Genomic DNA, 27,113 nt, shown 5'->3' on the forward strand with positions numbered 1-27,113 from the left:
ATTATCAGTGTGCAATATTCTCAGAGTTAAAGCTGATTATCATGGGTTATCCACACTAAGCAGGGGGGCAGGGCCAGGATGGACACACGGAGTAGGACTATAGAGTCTTTTAAGTTCACCAAGAAACTGTGAAATTTGATTGTAAAATCAAACAAAAGAACAATCTGAGCGGATGAAAGTTGAATTAACTCAGATGAAGGATTGTGCCTCCTCTGTCTCTGCCCTCTGAGAAAACTTGGCCGAACAGTCTGACGACAATAGTGAAGTTGTTTCTGTTCTGTATTGTCGATGTTTATTTGATTTTGTTGGTGGACTAGTGACCTGTATAGCCTGTAGGTGTAGCCTGCTGGCTCAGCTGCAGCGCCAAGTGACTCTGAACTTGATAAAGCAGTAATGAAGATTAATGGATGATTGTGTAATGGCCATTTCAACCTCTTGGAGCTGCTTGTATGCAGATTGTATCGTTATAAGTGAAATCCCATTTTAAATTTAAAACTTGTAATTAAAATTTGTTTTTTTTGAAAGCAAAGTGAACTCCCTCTTGTTTGCCTCCTCATTGATGATCTGATAAAATCAGTATTTTCACTTTAAACGTTGTCAAGGCATGAGTGTCCATCTGTCCTTCAAGTTTCACTGACTGAAGCCAAAGAAATCTATCTGAAGTAACTTTCGTAACATTCCGAGTTATTTTTTGTTGATCAGCACTCTCTCGTCCTCCCGGTGGTGCTGACAAACCTTCCCTCACCGGTTTGTGTGTACATAGTGCGCCTCGCCACCCCACCCCCCCACCCCCCACCCACCCCACTCTCCCCCCACCACCACCACCTCTGCAGCGGTCACTGTGCCGAAACCTAGACACCCTCTAGACCCCTGGAGCCTCTGTGCAGCCGTACAGTCATGAAAGATCAGCTCCCCCATCACCACCCTCCTTCCGTCACTGCCATCTCTTCCCTCTACCCTCAAACCACCACCCCTCCTCGCACCCTCCCTTTTTTTTTTTTTTTTTTTCATCATCCTCTGAGCTTCCACACCCTTCCTCACCCACCAACCCCCATCTTCACCATGCAGCTATCCCACTGCCCTGCCATCTCGCAGCATTCCGCGGGCCGTGCACACAGAGGTCTATTGTGTGTGCTGGGAGGCGGCCGAAGGCCGCATACAGTCGGAGCACCAGAGAAAAAGGATGTGTGGAGCCGGACAGGACTCTCAGTAATTCCTGCTGTACCTGAACACAGCTGGACTTGCAAAAGCGTTCACTCGCAGTACTTTAGTGCCTCTTTAATGAGCGCTATAGCAAACCTGCACTGATAAAAGTGAAGTGATTGCTCCTCAGCTCCCAGCCCTGTTTCTGTTTGGTAGTTTTTGTCCTCATAGCACTTATCAGATCCTGTGAGTGGTGGCACTTCTGCTCCTAATATTGTGTAATCAGGCCATCTTTCACCACTCTGCATTAATTCATCACTTCTGGGCGCTTCATCGTCTCTGTGTTTCACTCTTGACCTGCTGAGGCAGTGTTAAGGGCTGTACCAGGGTGAGGGTTAAATTGTCGGTCGTTCTACAAGTTAAATGTCCCCTCATCTCTTTTTAGATGACACAGCAACAATGACTTGACCTGACCCAGCAAATTAGACTGAAATGGACTGTGTACTCACAGTGGTGTTTAAGGACAATGCATATTGATTCAGCTGTGAAACTTGCTTTAAAATTCCTGAAATATTTTCGGCATTCAAATTGTCAGCATACATGAGCAAAACTGTTCTGAATTGTGACAATCGACCTCTTTAGTTACACCAAAGTCAGGACGATTTGCATCTGTGTCGTGATCTGAGCTGATGAGTTATCTTCCTATGTCCTGCCTTAAATGTAATTCCAGTGTTAAAAACTATTCATAGATCTGGTAGAGGTAAAATGTTTTCTTTCCTGTATGTGGAATGAGGGGGGCTTGCCAGAAGGTCACGGCCCTGGAATGACGGTGCCTCTTCTCGTGACAAAGACTCCTTTTCAAGCTCTCTCACCTGGTTTTATCTGCCAAAGAGGTACATGATAAAGATGACATAAATGTTTCATCACCCCCTCTGGCTCAACTCCACAATGCAAACGTCCTGCATATATATGTGCCATGTATGTTAAGAATGCAATGAATGTAATCAGGTAATTGAACTGCAGATGGGTCAGTGTTACAGAAACACTGGAGTCACATTTTACATCTGATCACCGAACTTTACGTTATACTGGCCTTTGTTGAATTGTTCTTTTAAGTTGATCCCCTAAGCCCTCATTAATTGTCTTTGTCTGCACAGACAGGCTTCTCGGAAAGTTTTGACGATAATGGGAACGTGACACAACTGCTGATTTGTCGGCTCAACACTTAAAGGTTGTCTAAAGTCTGCAGATTAATCCATAATCCCGGAGAACAGACCGAAACAAACAACCTCACTGACCCACTGTTGGGTTCCCATAATGTGAGAGCTTGACTCTAAGAAGCACTTCATTCGCCTCCTAACATCAACATTTATTTATCTCTTCTTGGATAGGTCATTAATTATTTGAGATCAGGAATATTTTCCAGCCGCACTTAGTAGTCAACTGATAGCATGATGTTTAGTTTAAAGAAATTCAAGTTCCTTCTGTTAATGATTTAATCAAAGAGCAGCGTTTAGTTTTAGTTTATTTAGTTGACATTATGGCTTGTATCTATAATCCAGCTCCAGAGACTCTGGATTAAAAAGATGTGTGTTCAAAAACATTAGACTCACCAATATGGCTTCCAACAAGGTTGAACTATTCTACTAGTATTGTAGATTGTTGTCTGATTTGATTCCATGTGTTCAGGGAATTAAAAAAAAAATATGTTCACTCCAAAACAACTGTTTTAAACAACTGTACATCCTTGTAGTAATCTAATCCAATTCAATTATATCCTTGGGCTTGTGTCAAAATAAGGCAAAGAGAATGACACTGATTTTCAGCCTTCCTCGTTCTCTGTCACAAAGCCATGTAGTTGGGTCAGAGTGTGACCTGTGACCTCTTTAGTGTGAAAGTGAAGGTGCATCTCTTGACCAGGCCAGGCCAAGCAGGTCGAGGGAGGAAGGAGGTCTTGGGTTATTTAAAAAAAGAAAAGAAAAAAAGAAAAATGTCCCTGGGAGAGTAGATGCTGGTGGATTGAGGGGAGGGAGATGAGGTTCAGGTTTCAGCCTGACAGGGGGTCTGGGGGAAGGACTGGTACTTTGGAATATACGAAGATCCATAGAAGGCACAGTGGACATAAAACCGCGGTGCTAGCCCTGACGCGGTGGGTGCAGAGTGCCAGCTGGGGCCCCGCGTTGGATTCCACTTAGATTTTGGAGGGTTTGACTGCATGGTGCCATAAGTCTCTGGGAACACACACTCAACACACCACTGACTGAAAGCCTGGTCTCCTTCATCCCTTCAATTCTCACGCGAGCTCCTGCATGTCTAATATTTAGACATGTTCAGCTTTGTGGATTCAAGGACTGTTCTGCTACTTGTAGCATCTCAAGTTGTTTTACTATCCGTGGTCAGATGTCAAGAAGAGGATGAGCGTAAGTTTCAATGTTTACTCTTTTTTTTCCCTTTCAGTTATCCTTGGAAAATTGTTTGAATGGTAATTTTGGTAATATTTCACAGCAAAGAAACTAGAGTTGAATAGTCTCCCTCAGGCCTAATTCACCTGTGTAGGTACTAACCAATGCTGTTCTTTTTTTTGTGCCTCCTATTTATGCTTTCAGAAGATTAGTGGTATGCCATCAGTGTAAGGTTAAGTTTACTGTGAAGAACTTTTTTTTAATTTTTTTATTCCTCGGTATACTCACAAAGCACTTATTTATAATGCTGATGCTGTGAGTTCATGGTGTCTGACAGGCTGTTGCAGGTTTTGCCAGAGAAACCTATGCATTTCTTTCATTAGGATGTGTGAGGCTGTCAAGGTGCATCTGTGTGGGATGGAGGACCAGGTGAACAAGTGTCTGTTTGTCCTCATCTGGCTCTGACAGCCTTCACTCTTTTTGCTTACGTGCTACAACATAGGAGCAGTTTCTTGAACATTAGTTTGACTACCGGTATGTTTTTTTATGCCAGTATCTATCTGAAACACTGGTCACTTTAAACTAATTCAAAGTAAACTTACAAGCTCTTTTTTTTTTAACACTGGTAAGTTAAACGTCACCGGCAATCCATTTAGCCCATGGCCAAATCTGGCGCATTTACACAAAGTTACTGTACCGAGTGTTCATTAATGTGCACTCTCCTCTGGAAATAAACTAAGAAAGAAAGAAAGAAAGTGTTAGACTACAGCAGACTGGGTTTTCATGATGTGGAGTGACGGGGTCAGACAGAGTTTGACCCCAGACTTAGCAGGCTCAAAGGGAAGGCAAGAGGACAGCACGGTCAGCAGGGAGTCAACAGATGATGAGGTGTAGTTGTATTTATAGCACAATGAACCTAAGTTAAATGCTTGAGTTGTATTACTTTCTACATAGCTCTTCTTTTTTTTTTTTTTTGAATCAAATATACAATGATTCAGTGGAAGCTTTGATTTTCAGGTTGCCAAACTATTTCCCATTCATGAATTCAACAGGCCTGCAACAAGTATAGCTCTAATAAGTATGCTTAAAAACAAGAGCAGTGTGTATGTTCAGCCCTAAGATTCATACATTAAACAAGTCGCCCCTTCTTAATTCCCCAATGTGTTTGCACTGGCGCTTGACACAGCCATGGGACCCAGATGGAGAAATTTAGAAGGACCCTTTGTTTACTTAAGGCAGCGGCTTGTCAATTGGGCACAGTATCCCTATAAGAGAGGTTCATTCATACGAGCTGCAGTCCAGGCCTGCAGGTTAAATATACTCAGCCAACGACGTGAAATACCTCACTCAAGGCTTCAAACACAACTGTTAACTATGGCCCGTGTTGACTTTACGCTGTATGCTGCCATATAACTGTTCTTATGATGCATATTTGGCCTCATTTAAGAGCTTTTTTTTAAGCTTTGTTAATTCTAGTTGGTCTTCAGACTTACTGTTTTGGATCAGAACTGAAACCTGTTTATCAGCTTTAAAGGAACAAGAAATAACTCTCAGTGTTGGTTGAAGTTATTGCCTGTAAGTTTTATTCACGCGTTATTCAGTTTTTACAGATAAGAACAGTTTATTTTTGCACAGCTGTATAACTTCAAATATTGTTGATAAAACCTCTGCTTCTTTCATCCCTGCCCTTCCCATACACTCACTAACCACTCCCCTTTTTTGCTGATACTCCTCCCACCTCATCAACTTGCCCTTTGACCCTTTGTGTCCTCTCATGCCAACTTTCTTCTGTTCGACCAACATGTTTTTTTTTAAAACACATTTTTCACCGCCTGATAACATTGTGTGAAAAACAACATGTGTTCTAACTGTTCTGAAACCACCTTTCTGCCCACTAATTGATTCTGTCCCTCCCCTCCCTTGTCCACCTGTCATGCGCCCCCTGCTGGTCACTGCAGAGGAGGCAGACGGCTGCATCCAGGACGGCCAGCTGTATAATGATAAGGATGTGTGGAAGCCAGAGCCGTGTCGCATCTGTGTGTGCGACAGCAGAGCAGTTCTGTGTGATGAGATAATCTGCGAGGAGATCAAAGAGTGTGCCAACCCTATCATCCCATCTGGAGAGTGCTGTCCCATCTGCCCTGCTGATGCCAGTGCCCCCATTGGTTGTAATTTATTTATTCTCATATACATAAATAAATTACTCTTTTAGCTTGCATTTATCTCTTTCCTGACTAACACCTTTGAATGGGGAACCTTTGCTGGAGTTGAATATTCTAATATCACGACGAGCCACCGATTGAAGTTACTTGGATCAATTTATTGAGCATCATAGTTTCATTTTCAACTGAAGTTTCCTATTCTAAGTTGGCTTTTCGTGCGTGAGTTGAAGGAGAAAAGATCACAACATCATCAGGACTGTAACACTTTTCCTGACATGTTTTAGCTGGTCTTCACTTCAACCTACTTAAATGACTAAACTTGAAAACTTTTCAAAGGGAGCCACAACATATTGATTCATTTAACCCATGTTAGTCTACAAGATTAATCTTTTTTGTCCTGTGGCCTTGTAACCATTTAGTGTCAATACCACCTACTTTTGATCTTATAAACCGCTTTGATAGTGTTCCCCGGAACATGACAGAAACCCCCCCCCCCCACATATTTCACCATTCGCCTAATTAATTAAACACATACGTCTCTATTATGGTCTCTTAATATCTGTATTGCCTTTCAATAGGCTGATAGAAACTCTAAATATTATCGGTAAAAAACATTTACCGATCATTTAACACACCAAATTTCTTAGTTTGTGGTTTCCCTGTTAACAAAAAAACTTAAGCTGATCTTTGTGATTTCTGCTTCACAACACTGACCATTTACTTGCTTTCACATTTTGCTTTGATGACTGAATTTGTACCTACGCCTCTCAGTCTATGCTTGCTTTTGCTTCACTGCTTGCATCAATAATATATCCTGGATGGTTTTTGTTTTTTTTTGTTTTTTTTTGTCTTTGGGGTTTGGTGTTTGATCACTTTTGCGTCTTTGAATTTCTTTGCAGGCCTCTTCTGTTCAGAGTCACGAATCAGTCCTGTATTTAAAATGGTTTTCCTTCAGGATTATGATATTTCATCTTCATCATGTAACAATGATTTTCTTTTTTCCATCAATTCCCTTCATCTGCAACTTCAGAGCCATTTGGTGCTAAGGTGAGGTGACGGGGAAACAGCATGCACACAGCAATGATCTTTCATGCATTTTTGGTGCAATACATTCTATTTTTCCCAATGAACAACTCATATATGATTCTCCTTTGATCATTTAGGGCCAGAAAGGAGAACCCGGAGATATTGCTGATGTAAGTATGGACAAAAACAAGTTTATGGTCGTAAAGCTGAAAAGAACTGACACGTCACTGTTTTAGATAAAACTAGTGTTTCTAAGAATTATAACCAAACCAAATGAGTCTATTCACATTGTTTTACTTATATGTGGAATTCATTAGATTTATAAATCCATTTATAATGTTCACTTTCAACATCCTAGTTTATTGTTTAAGCCGTTGGTTCTCTAGTTTTCCCCTGATAAGTGACCAACTGCAATGTCCTGGACTTCCCCTTAAATGAGGAGAAACGCCACATTCCTGGGACATAATGAACCCAATCAAATCCTCTTAGATCTTCTCAGCAAGTTTTACAGCAAGTGCACATGGCAGGTGAAAAGAGAGTCGGCCAAATCAGAGGTTAAGAGGAGGTGATGTTTTTGCACAAACGTGTTCTGTCGAACGAAATCCTCATCAGATTTAGTTTTTAAGCTTCATGTTTGACTCCTAAAAAGTTGGAATGTTCTCAGAATTTTTGTTTTTTGTGCGTGTTCAGAAACTAATCACAAAATAGAGCCATTAATGACAACAGGCACATGAATGTGAAGATTTTCTTTTATCTTCATGCAGGTTGTAGGACCAAAAGGACCGCCAGGCCCAATGGTAAACTTTATGTTCAGATTATTACAGATATTGAGAGGCAACATCACGCCACAGTCCATGATGGTGAGATGTATGATGAGGTAAATAATTTTTTTCAGGGCCCCCCAGGTGAACAGGGAACACGTGGAGAAGCTGGCGCTAAGGGTGATAAGGTAAGCGACAACTCAATGTGCCCAAATAATTGCATCTTTACAAGCACTGTTATTATACTAAGATCATTTCGGAGAAAGTGCCACATAATGATACTGTAATGTAAATTTACAAATGGGCAGTCAGGTATGGGCTGAAGCCAAAGCAGTGGGGATCATTATCATAATTGAGCTGCAGACTGTTTTGTAGAGTTTGCTGCCTCAACACAAAATTAAAGCAACTCAAGCATGGGGACATTAAAATATAATCATGCAACAGATGTGAGGCTTCTTCTGTAATGTCTTGTTGAAAATAGGTTTGATAGAACAAACATCAGTGCTAATGATAATTACAAAAAAAAGCAAACGGTTTCTTTCAACTATGTGGTTTGTAATCAGAATCAGACTGTATAAAGCATGGTTGTGGAAAAAACAGAAGTTTGTGTTCAGTGTACCCATAGTGAGCAGCTACTGCTTTAAATCGTCTTTATTGCTTTGGGTGTCTCATAAAAAAAAAAAAAAAAAAATCTCTTCCTCTTCTTACCCAAGGGAAATCCTGGACCTCGAGGAAGAGATGGTGAGCCTGGCACCCCAGGAAACCCCGGACCGGCCGGCCCACCTGGACCATCCGGACCACCAGGGCTTGGAGGGGTAAGAAAGAGGAGGCTGCAACTAACTAAATGGCACAAACACTGTTTTGCTAAATCTACGCACTCAACTCAGAATTGGCGTGAGCTCATCATTGCCATAATGCCTCACAATACAACTGTACAATGCATTTATTACTCACTTTCGATTGAAAGGTTGCAGGTTCGATCGCCCATCTCTCCCCTGTCAGTGTCTTCCAACAAGACACTGAACCCAAAAATGTACCTAAATGAACTTACTGAACTTGCATAGCAACAACCATCGCCATTTGCTTGTGTGTCTGAACGTGATTAACGATGTGGGGAGTGTTGAAGCAGTGGGAAAGCACAATATAAGTGAAATCCATTCACAATTTAACCACCATTTCTGTTTTCTTCTTTTTGTAAACTATTTGAAACAAACAAGCAGCAGTCAAAATAGTATGAATGAAAGATTTGGGAGGCGGTGTCTTTATACAACACAGAATCTCCAGGAAAAGTGTTGTTTGAGGCTCTTTTTATTCCCGTGTGAGTAACCTACATGGAGTGACTCCCAACTCTTTGTTGTGCGTGTGCAGTCCTTCGCTGCTCAGATGGCTGGAGGTTTTGACGAGAAGTCTGGAGGTGCACAGATGGGTGTGATGCAGGGACCAATGGTGAGTATTTGTGGTGCTAAACACACATTTAGTATGAATACAATGCATCTGCTTTAACGACAAAATGTAGAAGAATGATATTTACCTTGTCTCTCAGCTGCAACTCTGAGACTAAACTACAGCTCACTAAGATAATTGCAATACTGCCACCATGTGGAGAAGTGCTGCAATTCCAACAGAGTTGCTACTTTCATTGAACTTCATGTTAAGGGAGATAAACACAACTCTATGGAAATTAAACATATTGTTCGAAAGGTTGCTTTAAATATGCTTTCAGAACCAAAAACACATAAAATCTGTAATTCAACAAATAATAAATACAAATTTAACAACTTAAATACAATGTGCAATCATGAGGAGATGAAAGATGAAAACCCTGAAGTGGACTGATGCAATTAATTTGACCTCGTCCTTGATAGACAACCTGAATGATCTGGATTGAACGAGTTCCTTTGTGATACTACTTTTACATTTCATTCACGATTCTGTCAGTGTGGTTAATAGGTCTGTTCTATGTGTTTCTTTTTTGTAGGGTCCTATGGGTCCACGTGGTCCTCCTGGGCCTAGTGGAGCGCCTGTAAGTACACTGATTATCACTCATCATAGTATTATCATCAAGTGGCCCATGTGGAAATATATCAAGCCGAGATTGCCTATTAATGGTTTGCTTGTTTGTTCACACTTGTAGGGACCTCAGGGTTTCCAAGGAGGCCATGGAGAGGCTGGCGAGCCTGGAGCAGCTGTAAGCATATATTAATATAAATCCATAACAACTCATTAAAACTAACTTTAGACTCATCTGTGATCTCATGTGTAAGAATGAATATTTTCAAAAAAAATGTTATGAATGATACCATATGTTTATTATGAGCTCAACTATGTTTGTCATCTCAGAATCAGAGGAAATGACAAAAATTACCACCAAGCTTCAAGGAAAGAATGTTAACCATCAGATACTATTAGGGAAGAGATTGGTTTTACACAGGATCATTAGATGTGACTGATTTGTGTTAATTTACTTTATTAAAGGGACCAATGGGACCTCGCGGACCACCCGGACCTTCTGGAAAACCAGGAAGTGATGTAAGTACTGAGTGTTCAGCTCCATACAATACTCACTACTTGTACAGGTACTACTTGTACAAGTACAAAATAACTTCTTTTTTTTTTACCAAGTTTAAAGCCCAAAACACTTTATTAGATGTCAATTTGTGTATATATATAAGTTTAACAAGTTAATTGTTGACTTTACTTTTACCCTGTTTCTACAGTCAACCTTAAAAAAGACCTGTGCCAAACTTTCCAATTTCCCTTTCACTCAGAACTCCCATCTACCACCAGGTGGCACTGTGTGTGCACCTCGACTTAACACTGAAAATGATGAAGTCACGTTACACAGACTGCATGTGTATAGTAAAGAGCAGTGAAGTTACACAAACAATCACCTTTTATGTTTTCAGGGTGAAGGTGGCAAACCTGGAAAAGCTGGTGAACGTGGAGCTGCAGGCCCTCAGGTGAGCAAATAATAACCAGAGAGCGACTGACCATCTCACACTCACGTCATAAAAAAAATGGGAGTGATGAAAAATATATTGATTATGTTTTTATTTCAGGGGGCTCGTGGATTCCCTGGAACTCCTGGACTCCCTGGAATTAAAGGACATAGAGTCAGTGTTTCTATTCGTGTCGTCATCACTGCTCAAACTCAACAAACTTGGAAGTGAAGCTTCAATTTGTCCGGTAAACTGTTTCTCTGTAGGGTCATCCTGGTCTGGATGGAGCCAAGGGAGATACTGGTGCAGCAGGAGCAAAGGTAAGGCCCAATTTAGTTGGGATATAAAAAGTATGACTTTAATCTTTCGTGAATCATTTTTTTTAATGTTGACGTCTCTTAATTTCTGTGTTCTCTGTTTCCTGACAGGGTGAGGGCGGTACTTCTGGAGAGAACGGTGCCCCCGGCCCCATGGTGAGTCTCCACTGCTTCATCTGCTCTGTGTATCAATCCCAGCCTTCAGTGTCATTCTAATTTCTTTTTTTTTGATTGGGGGGCATTGCCTGTCAGACTGCCAGCTAAGTGAAATAAATGGCCAACATATTGAAATTAGAAGGATCACGATCATTTGATCAATCACATCTTCTGTCCTAGGGCCCACGCGGTCTGCCTGGTGAGAGAGGACGTCCTGGAGCCGCCGGAGCTGCAGTGAGTGATAAAACCATGTTTCCTTCGCCCTTTTGATTGAACTGAAATGTGTTTCTGGTTTGCAGCAGTCTGGATAATTTCATAAAGTGGAAATTCACGAGTTCTTCAATATGATGCATGAGATTGACTGTTCTTTCTTTGTGCTCTTCAGGGCGCCCGTGGAAACGACGGATTGCCCGGCCCTGCTGGTCCACCCGTACGTATCGTAACCCGCTTCCATTTCCTGCAGTTAATTCATCTTTGGTAACGCAGTGACTGAAGATTTCTGTCCTCATTTCAGGGGCCAGTCGGTCCTGCTGGAGCTCCCGGTTTCCCAGGGTCCCCAGGAGCCAAGGTTCGTGCAGATAATGTCATCCAGCAGATACATTGAAGCAAACCTCATATTCCAAAGTGGAGTAATAAAATCTTCAGTACATCTTTCTTTATCCACTCTGGCTTTCAGTGACATACAATTATGTCTGGTTCTTTTAGTTCTACATGAAGTAGGTTCACATTGTACTGTGAAATATTCTTGTCAAAAAAGAAAAAAGATGCTTTGAGAAACTTTTTACATTCAAGCAGATTTATTGAGGAAAATGTAATGGATTTTCCTGCCATTTACACACAAACATACTTGCACATCTTCACAGTGTAAACTTAACATATAACCACACAGACAGCAGGTGCAAAACAGTTCAGGAACCTCTGATCTGAGTTAAAAATACTGAATCTGTGGATGACTCTATTGTGTCCGGTCAGGGTGAAGCTGGTCCTACCGGTGCCCGTGGAGCTGAAGGAGCACAGGGACCCCGTGGAGAGGCTGGTACTCCAGGGTCTCCCGGACCTGCTGGAGCATCAGTACGTTTCATCTCGCTGACCATTCAGACCTTCATTCATTATCATTATTGTACCATTTGTACTCTGTGCCGTTCAGATGTAATGTTTCCTCTTGTCTGTCTAGGGTAACCCTGGTACTGATGGCATCCCTGGTGCTAAAGGATCTGCTGTAAGTCATTTGTCTCCATTAAAGGTTTATCTCTTTCCTCCAGCTTCTTTATATTGGATTTTGGTTTTGATTTGTTGTGGGGTTTTTTTTATCAGGGTGGTGCTGGTATTGCCGGAGCTCCTGGATTCCCTGGCCCTCGTGGCCCACCTGGACCACAGGGCGCAACAGGACCTCTGGGGCCCAAAGGACAGTCTGTGAGTCCACTGTGCATGATCACAAACTCTGTTAAAACTTCAATAATTGTTTGAGTTGAGATCATTGATGGTAATTGATGGTTTTGATGCTCTTGTCTTAGGGAGACCCTGGTCTTCCTGGATTCAAAGGTGAAGCTGGACCTAAGGGAGAGCTTGTGAGTCACTCAGTGTACCATGCATGCTAGTAAAAGAAATTATTTTAGGATCACACCGTGCAGTAGAGTCAATGCATTATTTTATATTATCAAGGGCCCTGCTGGCCCCCAAGGAGCCCCTGGCCCTGCAGGAGAGGAAGGAAAGAGAGGCGCTCGAGGAGAACCTGGAGCTGCTGGACCACTCGGGCCTCCAGGAGAGAGAGTAAGAGTGTTGTACTTTGTTGGTGTTAATAATAGCACATGGAAGCTGTTCCACACACCGTCTAAACCCACATCTTTTTTTTTCTTTTCAGGGAGCTCCTGGTAACCGCGGTTTCCCTGGTCAGGATGGTCTTGCCGGTGCCAAGGTAAGTTTAGTGTAAACACTCAAACCAACTTCACTCCACTGACACCGCGAGCTGGCCGAGGATCTTGAAAGGTGCTACAGCCGATTGTTGTTTCGTGGATATTTAAAGCATACGTGTTTCGCCTTGTCTTCTTCAGGGTGCCCCTGGTGACCGTGGTGTTCCTGGTGCTGCTGGGCCTAAAGGTGCTACTGGAGACCCTGGGCGCACAGGAGAGTCCGGCCTTCCTGGAGCCAGAGTGAGTTTCTCGCAATTACCAATCAGCAGACTGACAGTCAGACAGCGTAGCTCAGTCAAAGTCTGTTTTTAGGCTTTATGATGTATAATATGACACCATTTGTGCACTGTAAAGATTTGTGTTCAGTCGTGCTGACTGTCTGTTTCATGTTTGCACCTTCGGTAGGGTCTTACTGGTCGTCCTGGAGACCCTGGTCCTCAAGGCAAAGTTGGACCCTCTGTGAGTATACAATATTAAACTGATTCATTCTGACCTCTCCGCATTGGACTTTGCAAATCATGAGCCAAGGATGATTTCCAGATTGTTTGTATGACTGGAAAATAGAAATGTTGCAGCTGACCCATTCAATTGTTTCTTAGCTACATTGTGGGCCAATAAAAAACATTATCAGGTATAACAATCTATACATACATAGATACAACCCCAAATGGCAAAGCCTGACAAACAAACCCCATACAAGCAAGCCATTTGAGTTTTTGCACGATTGTATTATATTCTTCATGTTTGCAGTGTAGTGTAGCATATAATTGTGATAAGAACTTTGTTTTATTTCCTATGTTTAACAATCTATCAACAAACCTATTGGTTCAGTGGTCATTCTGATGTTCACTTGTGCCTTTGACAGGGTGCCTCTGGTGAGGATGGTCGCCCCGGCCCACCCGGTCCTCAGGGAGCTCGTGGACAGCCAGGAGTGATGGGATTCCCCGGACCAAAGGGAGCCAATGTACGTCTGATTGTCGCCCTGTCGTCACCTTGACACACTCCAGGTCTTAAGGAGGCTTTCGGAATGTCCTATAATGTGGTTTCTTGTCACCAGGGTGAACCAGGAAAGCCAGGAGAGAAGGGTCTTTTGGGTCGTCCTGGTCTGAGGGTAAGTACATTTTCTCCATTCATACATTTCTTCCAAGCTCATCGATGAACTCCCCGTGTTCCGTCTGCAGATGTGTTCAGTTGTTCTCTCTCAACAGGGTCTGTCCGGAAAAGATGGTGAGACTGGTTCTGCTGGACCTCCTGGCCCTGCTGTGAGTATTTTATGATGTCCACATGCTGTAAGATGTGTCTTATACTAATATGATGGTTGACTTTTGATCCTGACTGATCAGCTGTTGTTGAATCTGTCAACAGGGACCTGCTGGAGAGAGAGGAGAGCAAGGGCAGCCTGGACCTTCTGGCTTCCAGGTAAGCTTTTTTTGTGTGCTTGGACATAACGTCCATGTCCTTTCCGCATGGTGAGGATGTTTTAGGACAACAGACTTTCAAGTAATGACTTAAAGAACGTGTCCAAATGAAGTTTGTCTAATTCATGCTGTGTTGCTTGGCAGGGACTTCCAGGGCCATCTGGTGCCCCAGGAGAGTCTGGAAAACCTGGAGACCAGGTGAGTACTGAGTTCTTCCAACCGATTTACTGTATCTGTATCTATTTCTCAGAGGACGAAGCCTTTCAAGACATTGGATACATATTTTATAGCAGGTGTGGACAGTGTCTGTCCACACCTTTGTGACGCAACAATCCATGTACTGTATATCCATACAGTCATCTGATGTCACATGAAATAATTGTGCCTAAACAACAGCCAAGGTACAGAGAAATCAATAAAAAGACAAGAGAACGTTAAGTAATGTACACAACACCTTGACTTTGTCGGGTCAATACACTTTATTTCTATGTGTTTTCTCCTTGTAGTTCTGTGATCAATCAGTGTCACATTTATTTAGTCAGACACGTCACTGTATGGAATTTATTCTTCGAGGATAAAATACAAATTTGTGATTTAAATAAAGTGACTGGTGTAAAAAAAAGCAATATACTGTATAAATAGCTTGACCTATGGTTTACTCAAACTGCTTCACTGCTTCTGTCACATTATATTGTGTGAATCTATGTGTATAATTACTTGGAAAAACCTAATAAACTGTGTCTGTTCTTCAGGGTGTTCCTGGAGAGGGTGGAGCTCCTGGTGCAGGTGGACCCAGAGTAAGTTTTCATATCTTGATACCAAATGTCTTTGAAGCAAAGCCACGTTGAAACACCAACAAATATAGTTTCCTTCTTGAGGAGATTTAATGAGTCAATCTGTCTGAGCTCTGGTTGCTATTTTGTGTTGCTCCTGTTGATCCACCATGTCTTGGTGCCCTGACAGGGTGAGCGCGGTTTCCCCGGTGAGAGAGGCGGTTCCGGAGCTCAGGGTCTTCAGGGACCTCGTGGACTTCCTGGAACACCTGGAAGTGATGGACCCAAGGTTAGTGGATGGTGGCTACACAGATTTTCAGTTTTGGATTCAAATTACCGCAACATTGTGTCTTCAACAAGCAAATAAATGTTCACTCCACGAGAGCATGCAGCAGCTTCTCTGCAGCAGTTCAACAGTTATTTTTCATGCGCTGACGAGAACTCAAAACAGTGTGTACTAGATTTGTGTTTGTGTTTCCAAAACAACTCAATACGGCCTGAGGCAATATTTGCACCTTTATGATGGTTTACAGAGGTGGCGTGCGAGAGCTGGATGCAACGCATTTCACCTTGTCTTACATGTATTTCTGTTCATATCATCGCATAGATCTTTAAAACAAAAGCTGTGTATAAAGACAACCACATACTCCCACCTCCAGAGAAAGAAAACATGTGTTGTCCCTGTTTTATTTCCTCTTAAACAAATTTCATCTGAGCGAAGGTTTTAAGTCGAAAATATTAAAAAAAACAAAAATAACCACTTTGAATTTATGCCCATATATCTTAGTTGCATAAAATTCAGCTTTGTTTTTTGTAATATATTTGTTTCAATCTTCAGAAGTTATATTTATATTTCAAAGGTCTAATGGAATAAACAAACAAGATTAGATGTGATGATTGGTGAGTTTGAAATATGCTATGGTGGAATTTCAGATAATCTACATTCACTGTTTGCCCTGATTTTAAGCCTGTATGCTACGCTAAACTAACTGGCTCAGGATTACTCTGGAAACATTAAAATCTATCAAAATCTTGTTGAGATGTTACCCATAAGCTCAGCCTGTACTTTTGGTGCTACTTCAAGGGAAATAAGAATAAAAGAAAACCTCCTGTCTTGTTGATCTCTTATTGAGAATCACCTTGTACTATTTTTAAGATGACATATGTTTTCAGATAAATCTTGGCAATTGGTTTAATGCAACTTAATCATTTTAAATAAGGGAAACACACAGGCTAGAATAAAATAGAACAGCACCTAACTGGTTCTTTAAAGGAAAATTGCTTTGCAGCACACACATGTCCCCATAGATACCAACACTATTAAACAATAGATATTATGTTAAATATGTATGATACAACCACAACATGATATTAAATTACAAACACGGGCAGCTGTTATTGCTCATTAAAGAGTCTGATTGCAGCTGATTAAGTGATAATCTCATTCTGATTCATCCTCTTTTATCAGGGAGCCATTGGACCTGCCGGTGCTCCTGGATCCCAGGGACCCCCTGGCCTGCAGGGTATGCCTGGAGAGAGAGGGACCGGTGGCATCCCTGGAGCCAAAGGAGACAGAGTGAGTAACAGCGTTTGTTTCAACACAGTGGATGATTTCATGAGTCGAGGTTGCAGCAGCAGTATAGTGTCCACACAGCAATAAAAACACTGTTAAGTTGATGCATTTTTTTTTTTTTTAATTCTCCTTTTTGTTCCACAGGGTGACAATGGACAGAAGGGACCTGAAGGTGCTCCTGGAAAGGACGGTTCAAGAGTGAGTTCAGACAAAAATCCCTCAACTCTTCTTTTGTTCAGTTTGCCAAGTCGACACTTTTGAGTGGGAATCACACAAAAAGGAAAATATTGAATCACATAAACACTTTGTTGCCTCTGGTGTTTTCCCTCCTGTGAGCTGAAGGTAGATACAGCGCAATCCATTCTTCCAAAGGAAAATATTTTATGCCAGATTCTACTGTTAAAATATTGAGGTTTACGCCATTCAACTGCTCTACTCCATTTGTTGGCAGGAACTGCTTCTGCTTTTACCTGTCTTACACAATTGTACAACAATTGTGTAAGACAGGTCGATGACAGCAGATCGTATAAAATATATTCACTTCATCGGCATTGAATCGGTCAACTAATCATATGTTACATTAGTTTCTTCCTCTCATTCTCTTCCTTACTCCTTTCTGACTCAGGGTTTGACTGGTCCCATCGGTCCTCCTGGCCCATCTGGACCAAACGGCGCCAAGGTAAGAGTAACAGCATCACTCTCTCAAATTGATTTCGGGTCATTTTTATCATTTATTTTGGGGGAGGATGGTTTTGAGTGACTGTGTCTGTTTTGTTCAGGGTGAGACTGGACCAAGTGGCCCGAGCGGTGCTCCTGGTACTCGTGGCGCTCCTGTAAGTAACTCACCAACCAACGTAATACCTACTGATTTCTAATATTGAAGCAAGTTAATGAAAATTCTCTCTGACTAAAGAGTCTACAAGTGTTTACAAATACATTGCAACTAACAATCATTGTTTATTATGACCTTAAAATCACATGAGGTAATGGAAATTAGTTATTTATGAACCACTGCTAATATATTTACACCCACCTGGACTCATCTGAAAAAAATAAATATATATATATATTTATATTTTCTACTTTCCTCTGCAAATGCTGATTTATGTTGAACTTGCTAAGCTTCCTTTTATCAATATTGTTATTTATTTGAGATATGTAAGGAAGGTTTTGAAAATTTCCGAAGCTGATCACCAGAAATATTGATTTCTCGTGTTCAAATTGTCTGTTCTGCCTCTCTGCAGGGTGACCGTGGAGAGCTCGGTCCTCCTGGGCCTGCTGGATTCGCTGGACCTCCTGTGAGTGAAGTCATGTCCATGTATTTTTCTTCATATAAAATAACATGAAACATGAACATGTGGCTAATCTTTCTACTCTGATGCATTTAGGGTGCTGATGGTCAGCCTGGTGCTAAGGGAGAGCTCGGTGAGTCTGGACAGAAGGGAGAAGCCGGTGCTTCTGGACCTCAGGGACCATCTGGAGCTCCTGGCCCTGTGGTGAGTGTCAAAATAAAAGTCCCGAAACTAAATATTTTGTACCTTGTAACTGGATCAACAGAAGCTGAAGATTTCAGAGAGTTATTAAATAATTCTGCTCTTTCTCAGGGACCTACTGGTGTCTCTGGACCTAAAGGTGCACGTGGTGCTCAGGGAGCTCCTGTAAGTAACTCTTACATACACATGTAGACACATATTACCATCATGAATATGAATTCATGATGGTAACACCCTTCAGATGGCAAGGCAACATTTCTTGTAAAGCACATCTCAGAAACAAGACATTAGCAACAATTGTAGCAAATAATTAATGACTAGAATACAAACAATTAATTATTAATAAAGAGAAGCACTAATATATAGAAACTGGAAAATAAAGCAGGAATAGAAATAGGAGCTGCCCGACTGATTTATTATTATTATAATTTTTTTTTGTCAAACATGCATATTAGTCGAGTCTGCTGAAGATAAATGCATGAATTTGTTCCTCTAAATCCTGCTGCGACAAATAAAGGATGTAGAGCTCAAAGCTGGACTTTCAAACGGCTCACTGATCAAATAAATAAAAAAATAATGAGTCTGCTTTGAAGCGTAACTTGAAAAAAGTTCAAGCAAACCTGATTATTTTGGGGCAAATCGGGTTGTAAATTGATGATATGGAGAGCCTGAGGGCAGTTCTTTAGAATTAGGATACCATACAAAATGTGCCAGCCCTATTATAAAGATATGTATGCAAACATAAAGAAACATTGACCACTCAAATGTGGCACTGCTAATCTCAACAGTAAACAAAATAATTATTACACTTGGTGAGTAACACACTTTAGGATTTACTGCTCAGTAATCCCATTGCCTTGGGAATAAGCAAATATTTATAGAGATTAGCCTAATCTTAAGCAGTATGAAGCAGAAGCCTGGAGGCGGAACGATCTAGAAATATCTGAAAGCACACTTCTATGTTTTCTCTACTTTTTAAGACAAATTAAAATCTAGGCCAAGATTTAAATCTAGTGAGACAAAAAGAGCATAATATGCTCTGTTCCACTGGACAGCATCACTGACAGTCTTCTAAAGGCCTCTGTCTGGTGTCAGAAATGTGGCGTCACATAAATATGGATGGAATTCTACTGCAAAAATGAGCTTTTTACACTTTTACTTCAAACTGTTAAAGTTTCATAGAAGGAGAACAGATCACGACTGAATAGGATCTAAATATTAATTTGCCTTTTTTAGAGCAGTTCATCAAACCTGTACTATCGTCTGATTCTTCAGTACAATAACTAAGTATTTCAATAATAGACCAATTCTCACCGATAAGAGTCACAACCAGCTTCACAAAGTAAAGAAAGAAGTATGACGTGGATATAATGTGCTTCAATAAACAGTAAAGCAGATGCATAATAAGATAAACACAATAAGTAGGAGGAACATGTTCAGCTGATTATTTAAGTCCTCCTCCCAAATAAATAAAATTAAGAAATGGCTGCAGCTCATTCAACATTGAAGGTGGCTCCATCTCAAAAACCTGATTCCCATTTGAATGATCTAATAATGTTTGTTCTGAATATTTGAAATAGCATAACAGAAGCATGTAACATGTATAACATTTACCAAGACATGTTTCAGGCTTTTTAAAATAAAGCTACTAAACTGACTGATGCATCAAAACAGATCAATATTTTGGTAAAATATTTGTTTTCTTAAATCTGCCTCTCATTTACAGGGTGCCACTGGTTTCCCTGGTGCCGCCGGCAGAGTCGGACCTCCTGGCCCTAACGTACGTATTAATTCTAAAAAGATATATGTTTGTAGATTATGTTTATTTGGATTCTTACCCTTCGTGTGTCTCTCTCTTTCCCCATCACAGGGTAACCCAGGAGCTGCTGGTCCTGCTGGTGGTGCAGGTAAAGATGGGCCAAAGGGAGTCCGCGGGGACGCAGGTCCTTCAGGAAGACAGGGAGACGCTGGCCTGCGTGGACCGGCCGGCACACAGGGAGAGAAGGGAGAAGCTGGAGAGGATGGGCCGCCCGTAGGTTTTCATTTTTTGTACCTCACATGAACTGACACAAACCTGTGACTGGGATGATATTTAGTCACCAGCACCAGCCTGATGGTATCGGGAGCTCAGGTGAAACACTCAGCTCTCTGTGTTTTGATTCTGTAGGGTGCTGATGGGCCGTCAGGTCCTCAGGGTCTGGCTGGATCTCGCGGTATTGTTGGATTGCCTGGTCAGCGAGGAGAGAGAGGCTTCGCTGGTCTCCCTGGTCCTTCTGTGAGTGTTTCATATTTTTTTATTTTGCTCAAGCTTATGCCGTGTGACATTTTGAGTGAATAAAGCATCAATTTTGCACCATAGCGTCTTTCTACATGTTAATAATTTATGTCAAACTGGTCTTTACTGTAAACACCCTGAAACAACAATGTTTTCTCTGTGTGTAGGGTGAGCCTGGTAAACAGGGAGCTTCTGGTGGTGCTGGAGACCGTGGACCCCCTGGACCTGTCGGGCCCCCTGGACTTACTGGACCTTCTGGAGAGACTGGGCGAGAGGTCTGGAGAAAACAGCAATTGCATCAGAAATACCAACACATCTAGTGTGCAGTTTATCTGATGGTTGCAGAAACAGTGACATGATTACCCTGATATTTTGATATGAATCAACGTGTGTCATATAAGAAAAAATATGTCTGCCTCTCAGGGAACCCCCGGATCAGATGGACCTCCTGGTCGGGACGGAGCTACTGGAGTGAAGGTAAGAAGGTTTAATCAGTCGGATCTTTGATCGGACAGAAACTGTTGCCGTCCTGCGTCGTCACCTCGTCTTCTCTTGTAGGGAGAGAGAGGAAACACTGGACCTGGCGGCGCCCCCGGAGCTCCAGGTGCCCCCGGTGCCCCCGGACCTGTTGGACCTCTTGGCAAGCAGGGAGACAGAGGAGAGGGTGTAAGTCCAGCGTAGATCTCAACGAGGTCTTTAAAGTGTTAGATAAAGTTAAAAGTTGTTGGTTTTTTTTTAGCTTTTTTCATAGTCATGCTCCTGAGAGTTTATGAGCACTGCCATATCAGCCTCCTCAGGCTAAACTGTGCCCACATAAACCAGTTGGAAGTTTCCCTCTCATCTCTTTTGACACATCATGTTAGTGACACCGGTGTCAGACACACACCCACACGGTTATTTGAAAATGATCCGTTTAATTAATTTGAACATGAAGAAGCACTGGTCTAGTGAAGCCAAAGAGATTGGTGATGAAGGCCGCCCACTTCCCGTCACTTTCTTTCACTCACTTCCTGTTCGAATCTTAGGAACTTTGGGTACCACTTCACATTATTATCACCATAAAAGTCACACCATTATTTTCTCCCCAGGGCGCTCAAGGACCTGCAGGACCCCCTGGATCTGCTGGTGCAAGAGGAATGGCTGTGAGTGATCGTCAAGTTCACGATTAGATTCCAATTTATATAAAGTAAGGGGGGAAAAAAATGTATTAAACACACGATACATCTTTATCCAAGGGACCACAAGGACCTCGTGGAGACAAGGGAGAGGGCGGTGAGGCCGGAGAGAGAGGACAGAAGGGTCACCGTGGTTTCACTGGTCTGCAGGGTCTTCCTGGACCTCCTGTGAGTAATCCAGGTCTAATAGTTCATCCCTGCAATACTCTGTTTTATCTGTGTTTAAATCTGTTTACCCTCCTTGTCCTGACAGGGCCCCTCTGGAGATTCTGGATCAGCTGGACCTTCTGGACCGTCGGGCGCCAAGGTAGGAACACTGAACGAAAAAAAGCTCTTATTACATTTCCATCCTGCAGCCTGAAACATGAAAGAATTGTGAGGGTAATGAAGGGCACAGGTTAGTCTTTTTTGTAATTCTCCAATCACCTGACGAAGACGGGGACGGGAGAGGCCGCGCGCTTTAATTACCCACCACGGTGATAAGATGGGGAGCCGAGGCATCCGGTAATTACTCTCTGTGAGGAAAAGTGGCAGACAGACGGGGAGACGGCGGTTTGAAAAGCTACTCCTGCTGAGATCGGAAATGGGCTTCAATATCTATTCAAGATTAGCTAAGCACTGTGCACGATAAGAAAAATGAAGGGAAATGTCACCATACAAGTAATCTCTGTGCATAATAAGGAGATGGGTCTGAGTGAAGCTGCTGATGCATTTGAATTATTTTTGATCAGAAATGTGTCTTTTTCCTGGCCACATGTTGGATCTGAAGAAATCCCCAAGTCTTCTTTGGCAATGTTTTTAAATGAAGTGTAGTTGATGTGACTTTGATTGCTGCTCTCTGTTTCTGTAGGGACCAGCTGGACCAGTTGGACCTGCTGGCAAAGATGGATCTAATGGACAGCCTGGACCCATCGGACCCCCCGGACCTCGTGGACGCTCTGGAGAAAGTGGTCCTGCTGTATGTCACATCCACAGATATCTCTATATATATGTATATGCATATGGCGCTTTGTTTCACTGAGGTCACTGTTGGCTCCTCACTCAGGGTCCTCCAGGTAACGCTGGACCTCCCGGTCCCCCCGGCCCCCCCGGCCCCGGCATCGACATGTCTGCGTTCGCCGGCCTGGGTCAGACTGAAAAGTCCACCGATCCTCTCAGGTACATGAGGGCCGACGAGGCCTCCAGCTCCTTGAGGCAGCACGACGTGGAGGTCGACGCCACACTCAAATCCCTCAACAACCAAATTGAGAACATGCGCAGCCCCGACGGGTCCCAGAAGAACCCGGCCCGCACCTGCAGAGACCTCAAACTGTGCCACCCTGACTGGAAGAGCGGTGAGTAGGCCAAATACTGAGGTTTTTTTTTTTTGGTCCCTCAAGGCCATATTGCATGAAAATAGCCTTCAGTGCTATTAATTATGCTAATGATGCACTGTTATCTTTCCTCTGCTCATAATCTCACGCTGTGGATTCACTGATAAATCACTGTGGTGATGGTAGGAGGGAGATAATACGGCAGTATCAGACAATCCAGCCACCGTCACAGCACCAAAATGATCAAACGAAGAGGATTCATCAAGCAAATGAACTAATAGACAGTAATAAATAAATAATAAGGTGAAGATTAAAACAAGGAAAGATATTGATGGCCTGACATGAAAAATAATTTGATATAGAGAACCAGGGCAGAATATTAAAATCTGATCAAATCTTAAAAAAAATAGAAATATAGACTAACATCACCCATCTGTTTAATACTCAAATGTCCTCATTTGAAGGTGATAAATCTGCTCAACTACTTTTTGTTATTTTTCCTTGTTTATTAGGCCAAAACTCTTAAGTTGATCTTCTGCACTTTTTAGCCAGCTAACCCAGTGTTTTCAGTGATTAGGCTCCTCTTCTCATCAACCCACTTCTCTCCTCCTCCCAGGCGACTACTGGGTCGATCCCAACATCGGCAGCACAGCGGACGCCATCAAGGTCTTCTGCAACTTGGAGACCGGAGAGACCTGCGTCTACCCGAGCATCGCTCAGGTGCCCAAGAAGAACTGGTGGACCAGCAAGAGCAAGGACCGCAAGCACGTCTGGTTCGGAGAGACCATGAACGGAGGATTCCACGTGAGTGCATGACCGTCATCCGTCGGTCTTCTGCCGTAACCTGAAGAAACGCAAGGCCGATAACGTTTGGATGTTGCGTGATTCCACAGTTCAGCTACGCTCAGGACGGCCCTGCAGCCAGCGCCGCCAGCGTCCAGCTGACCTTCTTGAGGCTTCTCTCCACTGAGGCCTCCCAGAACCTCACTTACCACTGCAAGAACAGCATCGCCTACATGGACCAGGCCACAGGCAACCTGAAGAAGGCTTTGCTGCTGCAGGGCACCAACGACGTGGAGATCCGTGCAGAGGGCAACAGCCGCTTCACTTACGGCGTGTTGGAGGATGGCTGCAAGGTGAGTGCCCATTCAAGATCATTATTCTGTCTTCTGTATTCAACATATTCAGGTTGAGATGTTGTACAGAACGCATCGTGGCTGAGTGGTTTACGCATACAACAGATTATACACAGAAAAAAAACAAAAAACATTTGGGATTTTTCATTTACTAAGTGGAATTAAGCAAAACAGGGAAAACGAACTTGTAAACAGTTCCTACATATACAGTATCATAAGTATAATAATACATTTTATAGATCGGTGCCTTTGATGACACCTAAGGTCACTGTATATGTTAAAATATATTAAAAAAACAGGTAAAAACATATTAGCAATAAATAAAAAAACATCCGGTCATTTGCAGCAGGCCGACATTGTTTGTGATGAATATGCTTTGTTTGAATTTTAAGAAGGGATAAAAAAAAAAAAATAATAATCAGACATTGGATATTAAAGCGAAGGCAAATTGATCAATTTCCACTAAGCAGTGGTAGACAGGAAAACCTCTCCATCTACACCAGAGTTGAGCGACAGCAGTGAGAACAATATTCAATAAAAGTTTCAGCTCCACGGCAACTGAATACCAGCAGGGACAGGAAGAAAGAAAAGGCAGAGAAGAGAAAAAGCCCAGAGGAGAAAGACAGCGAGCTGTGAAGTGACATAAAGCTACAGGAAGCAGAAGAGAATCCCCCCCCCCCCAGCAGCCGACACCTACAGCAGCTCTAAGGGACAGTTCAGGTTCACCTCTTATTGAATCACCAGGCTGAACACACTTGTTTGCTCTCGCCCAACAGAGACACACAGGCCGGTGGGGCAAGACTGTCTTTGAGTACAAAACACAGAAAACCTCCCGTCTGCCAATCGTGGACATTGCTCCTATGGACATCGGAGGAGCGGATCAGGAGTTCGGAGTGGATGTAGGCGCAGTCTGCTTCTTGTAAAGTGGAGTATCACAACGGCCCTCCCCAACCCCCCCCCCCCATCCCCCTTACCAAAAAAAAAAACCAAAAAAAAAAGAAACACACAGGAAATAAATAAACTCAACCATGAAACATAACACACACTTTCCACAATAAAGAAGACTGGAAATTATAAAGAAAAAAAATGAAAAATTGATCACTTTTTTTTTTTCTGTCACAACGAAGTGCTCTCCATGTTGTACTCCCCTGGATGTTAGCACTGAAGGGCACCGGCAATATCTTGTACACCGCACCAGCATTCTCTGTTGACCCGCTTCCTGAGATCCAGTCATGTTTCCCCACTGTTGACGGGAATGAGCCAGGAGGAAGAAGGGACCAAGCGAACAAGTTGTGGAGAACAGAAACATGACTTGATGTCACTTATTTATTTGTCTAAGCTGAACGGGCAGAGGTGAGGTAGGACTGGACGGGTTCACTTTGTAAGTAAGGCAAGCCCCTCCCCCCTTCACCCCTCCCCTTTCTTTTTTGTTTCCACAGAAAACCCGTTAAAAAAAAAAGAACTCTGTCTCAGTCCTGCTCCACCTCCCTCCCTGTTTCCCTCCTGAAACACAAATACGGCAATTTGAATCAGTGTAGACCAAAACGTAAAAGTGAAAAAAAAAACAAAAAAACAACAACCGAGTCTTTCCACCACGATCAGGAGCGAAAGCTTTACTGTGTATTATAAATCCTTGGTTCTATTGTTGTAAAAGTCTGTGTTTATAAACAACCAGATGGTTTTATATATATTTCCGCATTATGTGTGTACATGTGTCTATATGCACACCAACACTTTTTTGGAAAGTGAGGTAACATTTGGGATGTATGTTTCGGTAACCTGTACCCCTTGACTGCCCGTCAGAAGAAGGCCCAATTCTCGTCTCCACAAACAATAGTCTGAGGGAAATTTGTTTTGCTCTTTTTTTTTTTTTTAATGATTATTATTGTAGTCATCCAGATAGGTTGAAGCTACCTCACGCTGAACAACAAAGTGAAAAATGTCAGTCTGAGCTGTCAGATGGATCTGGGGCTGAACGGCCATCTTTGCTTTGGGTTGCTCTCTCTTCAGAAGGTGCTACGAGTTCCGTAATTCACCAAACCCCACCCCCCGCCCCCACCCCCGCCCCCTTCCCTAATTCCCACTAGCCTCACACCACACACTCACACTCCACCCTGAAGGAGGGGTGCAGTCGGTTAAAAGAGGGGAAGCAGGGGCTGCGTGGAGCTTCCCCTGGAGTCCGGACCCCCCCACGGCTGAAACGTGGGGCTCTGAGGACAGTCGCTCCAACAAACCGGAAGAACAACCAGGCTGGGTTGTCTGTGTGTGTGTGTGAGGGCGTGTACATTTTTTGAAATAATTTTATTATGATCATTTTTGTTTTTATTTTGTTACACCTCTAATTGATGTAAATTGGAAAATAAAAGGAAAACATAATGAAGAATGAAGTGGATTTTTACTTGGGTTTTGAATAAAAACAGAAATGACGTGGGGATGCATCTCTTCTTTCACCAGAACCCTTCATGCCTGCTTAAATGTCGATCCAGCTTCTTTCTTCTTCTTTTTCTTTTAACTTGTATTTCTTGAGTTCAGCTACTGTTTGTGAGAGTGACGTCTGCGTGTGAGCGCTTGTGTGAGAGTTGAAGATTTGATGCAGACGTCCGTTTGTTCTCATGTGGCCAAATCTCATAACACCAGCTGAAGAAAAAGTACCGTACTGGCTCCGCGGTTTCAGGGTGGGGCTTGGTATCGAAGGCCCCCATTTGTTTATACCGATAGGCATTAATAAAGAACAAACTTTTGACTGTAATCAAGCATTTTGTGACGCTCCAGAGCTTTTATATTTCTGCTCATATGTACTGTAGCCCCCCCTTCCTCTCCGGTCTGTCATGAGCAATAAAAGCTACACTTAAGCTTCAACAGTGACACATTTTTATTTGAAATAGATAAAAACATTTAATATTACTCATGTGAATCAAATGTATAAGCAGGTTGAAAATGTTCTTGATAAAAACAATATTTAGTGCTAATAAGCTATTCTATAACCTGCTTTATCCAAGCTATGAGAACAGGCAGGCTACAAACTGGACATGGTGTCAGTCCATCATAGAACAATCATTTAGCAAGCGATTTAGAGCCACCAATTAACCATAAACATATTTTTGGAGCGTGCAGAATAAACCTGCACGCTCAGGAAAAAGA

The 27,113-nt window shown here is 42.5% G+C and overlaps 1 protein-coding gene across 2 annotated transcripts; it reads left to right on the forward strand.

Annotated features, from left to right (window-relative positions):
- Positions 1–3,244: 3,244 nt before the first annotated feature.
- On the forward strand, positions 3,245–26,404 carry col2a1a (collagen, type II, alpha 1a). 2 transcript variants are annotated; one of them, XM_080496473.1, is made up of 54 exons: positions 3,245–3,563; positions 5,504–5,710; positions 6,738–6,754; positions 6,871–6,903; positions 7,498–7,530; positions 7,629–7,682; positions 8,208–8,309; positions 8,863–8,940; positions 9,473–9,517; positions 9,629–9,682; positions 9,970–10,023; positions 10,401–10,454; positions 10,554–10,607; positions 10,700–10,753; positions 10,862–10,906; positions 11,087–11,140; positions 11,292–11,336; positions 11,421–11,474; positions 11,879–11,977; positions 12,081–12,125; positions 12,221–12,319; positions 12,421–12,474; positions 12,569–12,676; positions 12,768–12,821; positions 12,958–13,056; positions 13,222–13,275; positions 13,682–13,780; positions 13,874–13,927; positions 14,025–14,078; positions 14,182–14,235; positions 14,379–14,432; positions 14,987–15,031; positions 15,198–15,296; positions 16,476–16,583; positions 16,725–16,778; positions 17,206–17,259; positions 17,360–17,413; positions 17,825–17,878; positions 17,969–18,076; positions 18,185–18,238; positions 19,800–19,853; positions 19,944–20,105; positions 20,241–20,348; positions 20,516–20,623; positions 20,772–20,825; positions 20,907–21,014; positions 21,437–21,490; positions 21,584–21,691; positions 21,777–21,830; positions 22,374–22,481; positions 22,569–22,857; positions 23,453–23,640; positions 23,730–23,972; positions 24,749–26,404. In XM_080496473.1, exons 1-54 carry the CDS (start codon positions 3,470–3,472, stop codon positions 24,893–24,895), a joined length of 4,473 nt encoding a protein of 1,490 aa, XP_080352599.1. In that variant the 5' UTR covers positions 3,245–3,469; the 3' UTR covers positions 24,896–26,404. The 2 variants fall into 2 exon arrangements, with proteins under 2 accessions (XP_080352599.1, XP_080352600.1); XM_080496474.1 differs by lacking the exon at positions 5,504–5,710.
- The last annotated feature ends 709 nt before the right edge of the window (positions 26,405–27,113 follow it).

This window comes from Blennius ocellaris (assembly GCF_963422515.1).
Source record: "Blennius ocellaris genome assembly, chromosome: 5".
Taxonomy (NCBI): domain Eukaryota; kingdom Metazoa; phylum Chordata; class Actinopteri; order Blenniiformes; family Blenniidae; genus Blennius; species Blennius ocellaris.

Excerpts from the sequence above, each read along its gene's own strand:
- col2a1a (XM_080496473.1), top strand. The coding sequence starts at position 3,470 with ATGTTCAGCTTTGTGGATTCAAGGACTGTTCTGCTACTTGTAGCATCT. Across the intron at positions 10,907-11,086 it reads ACGGTGCCCCCGGCCCCATG|GGCCCACGCGGTCTGCCTGG; the intron begins GTGAGTCTCCAC and ends CTTCTGTCCTAG. Across the intron at positions 13,276-13,681 it reads AAGGCAAAGTTGGACCCTCT|GGTGCCTCTGGTGAGGATGG; the intron begins GTGAGTATACAA and ends TGCCTTTGACAG.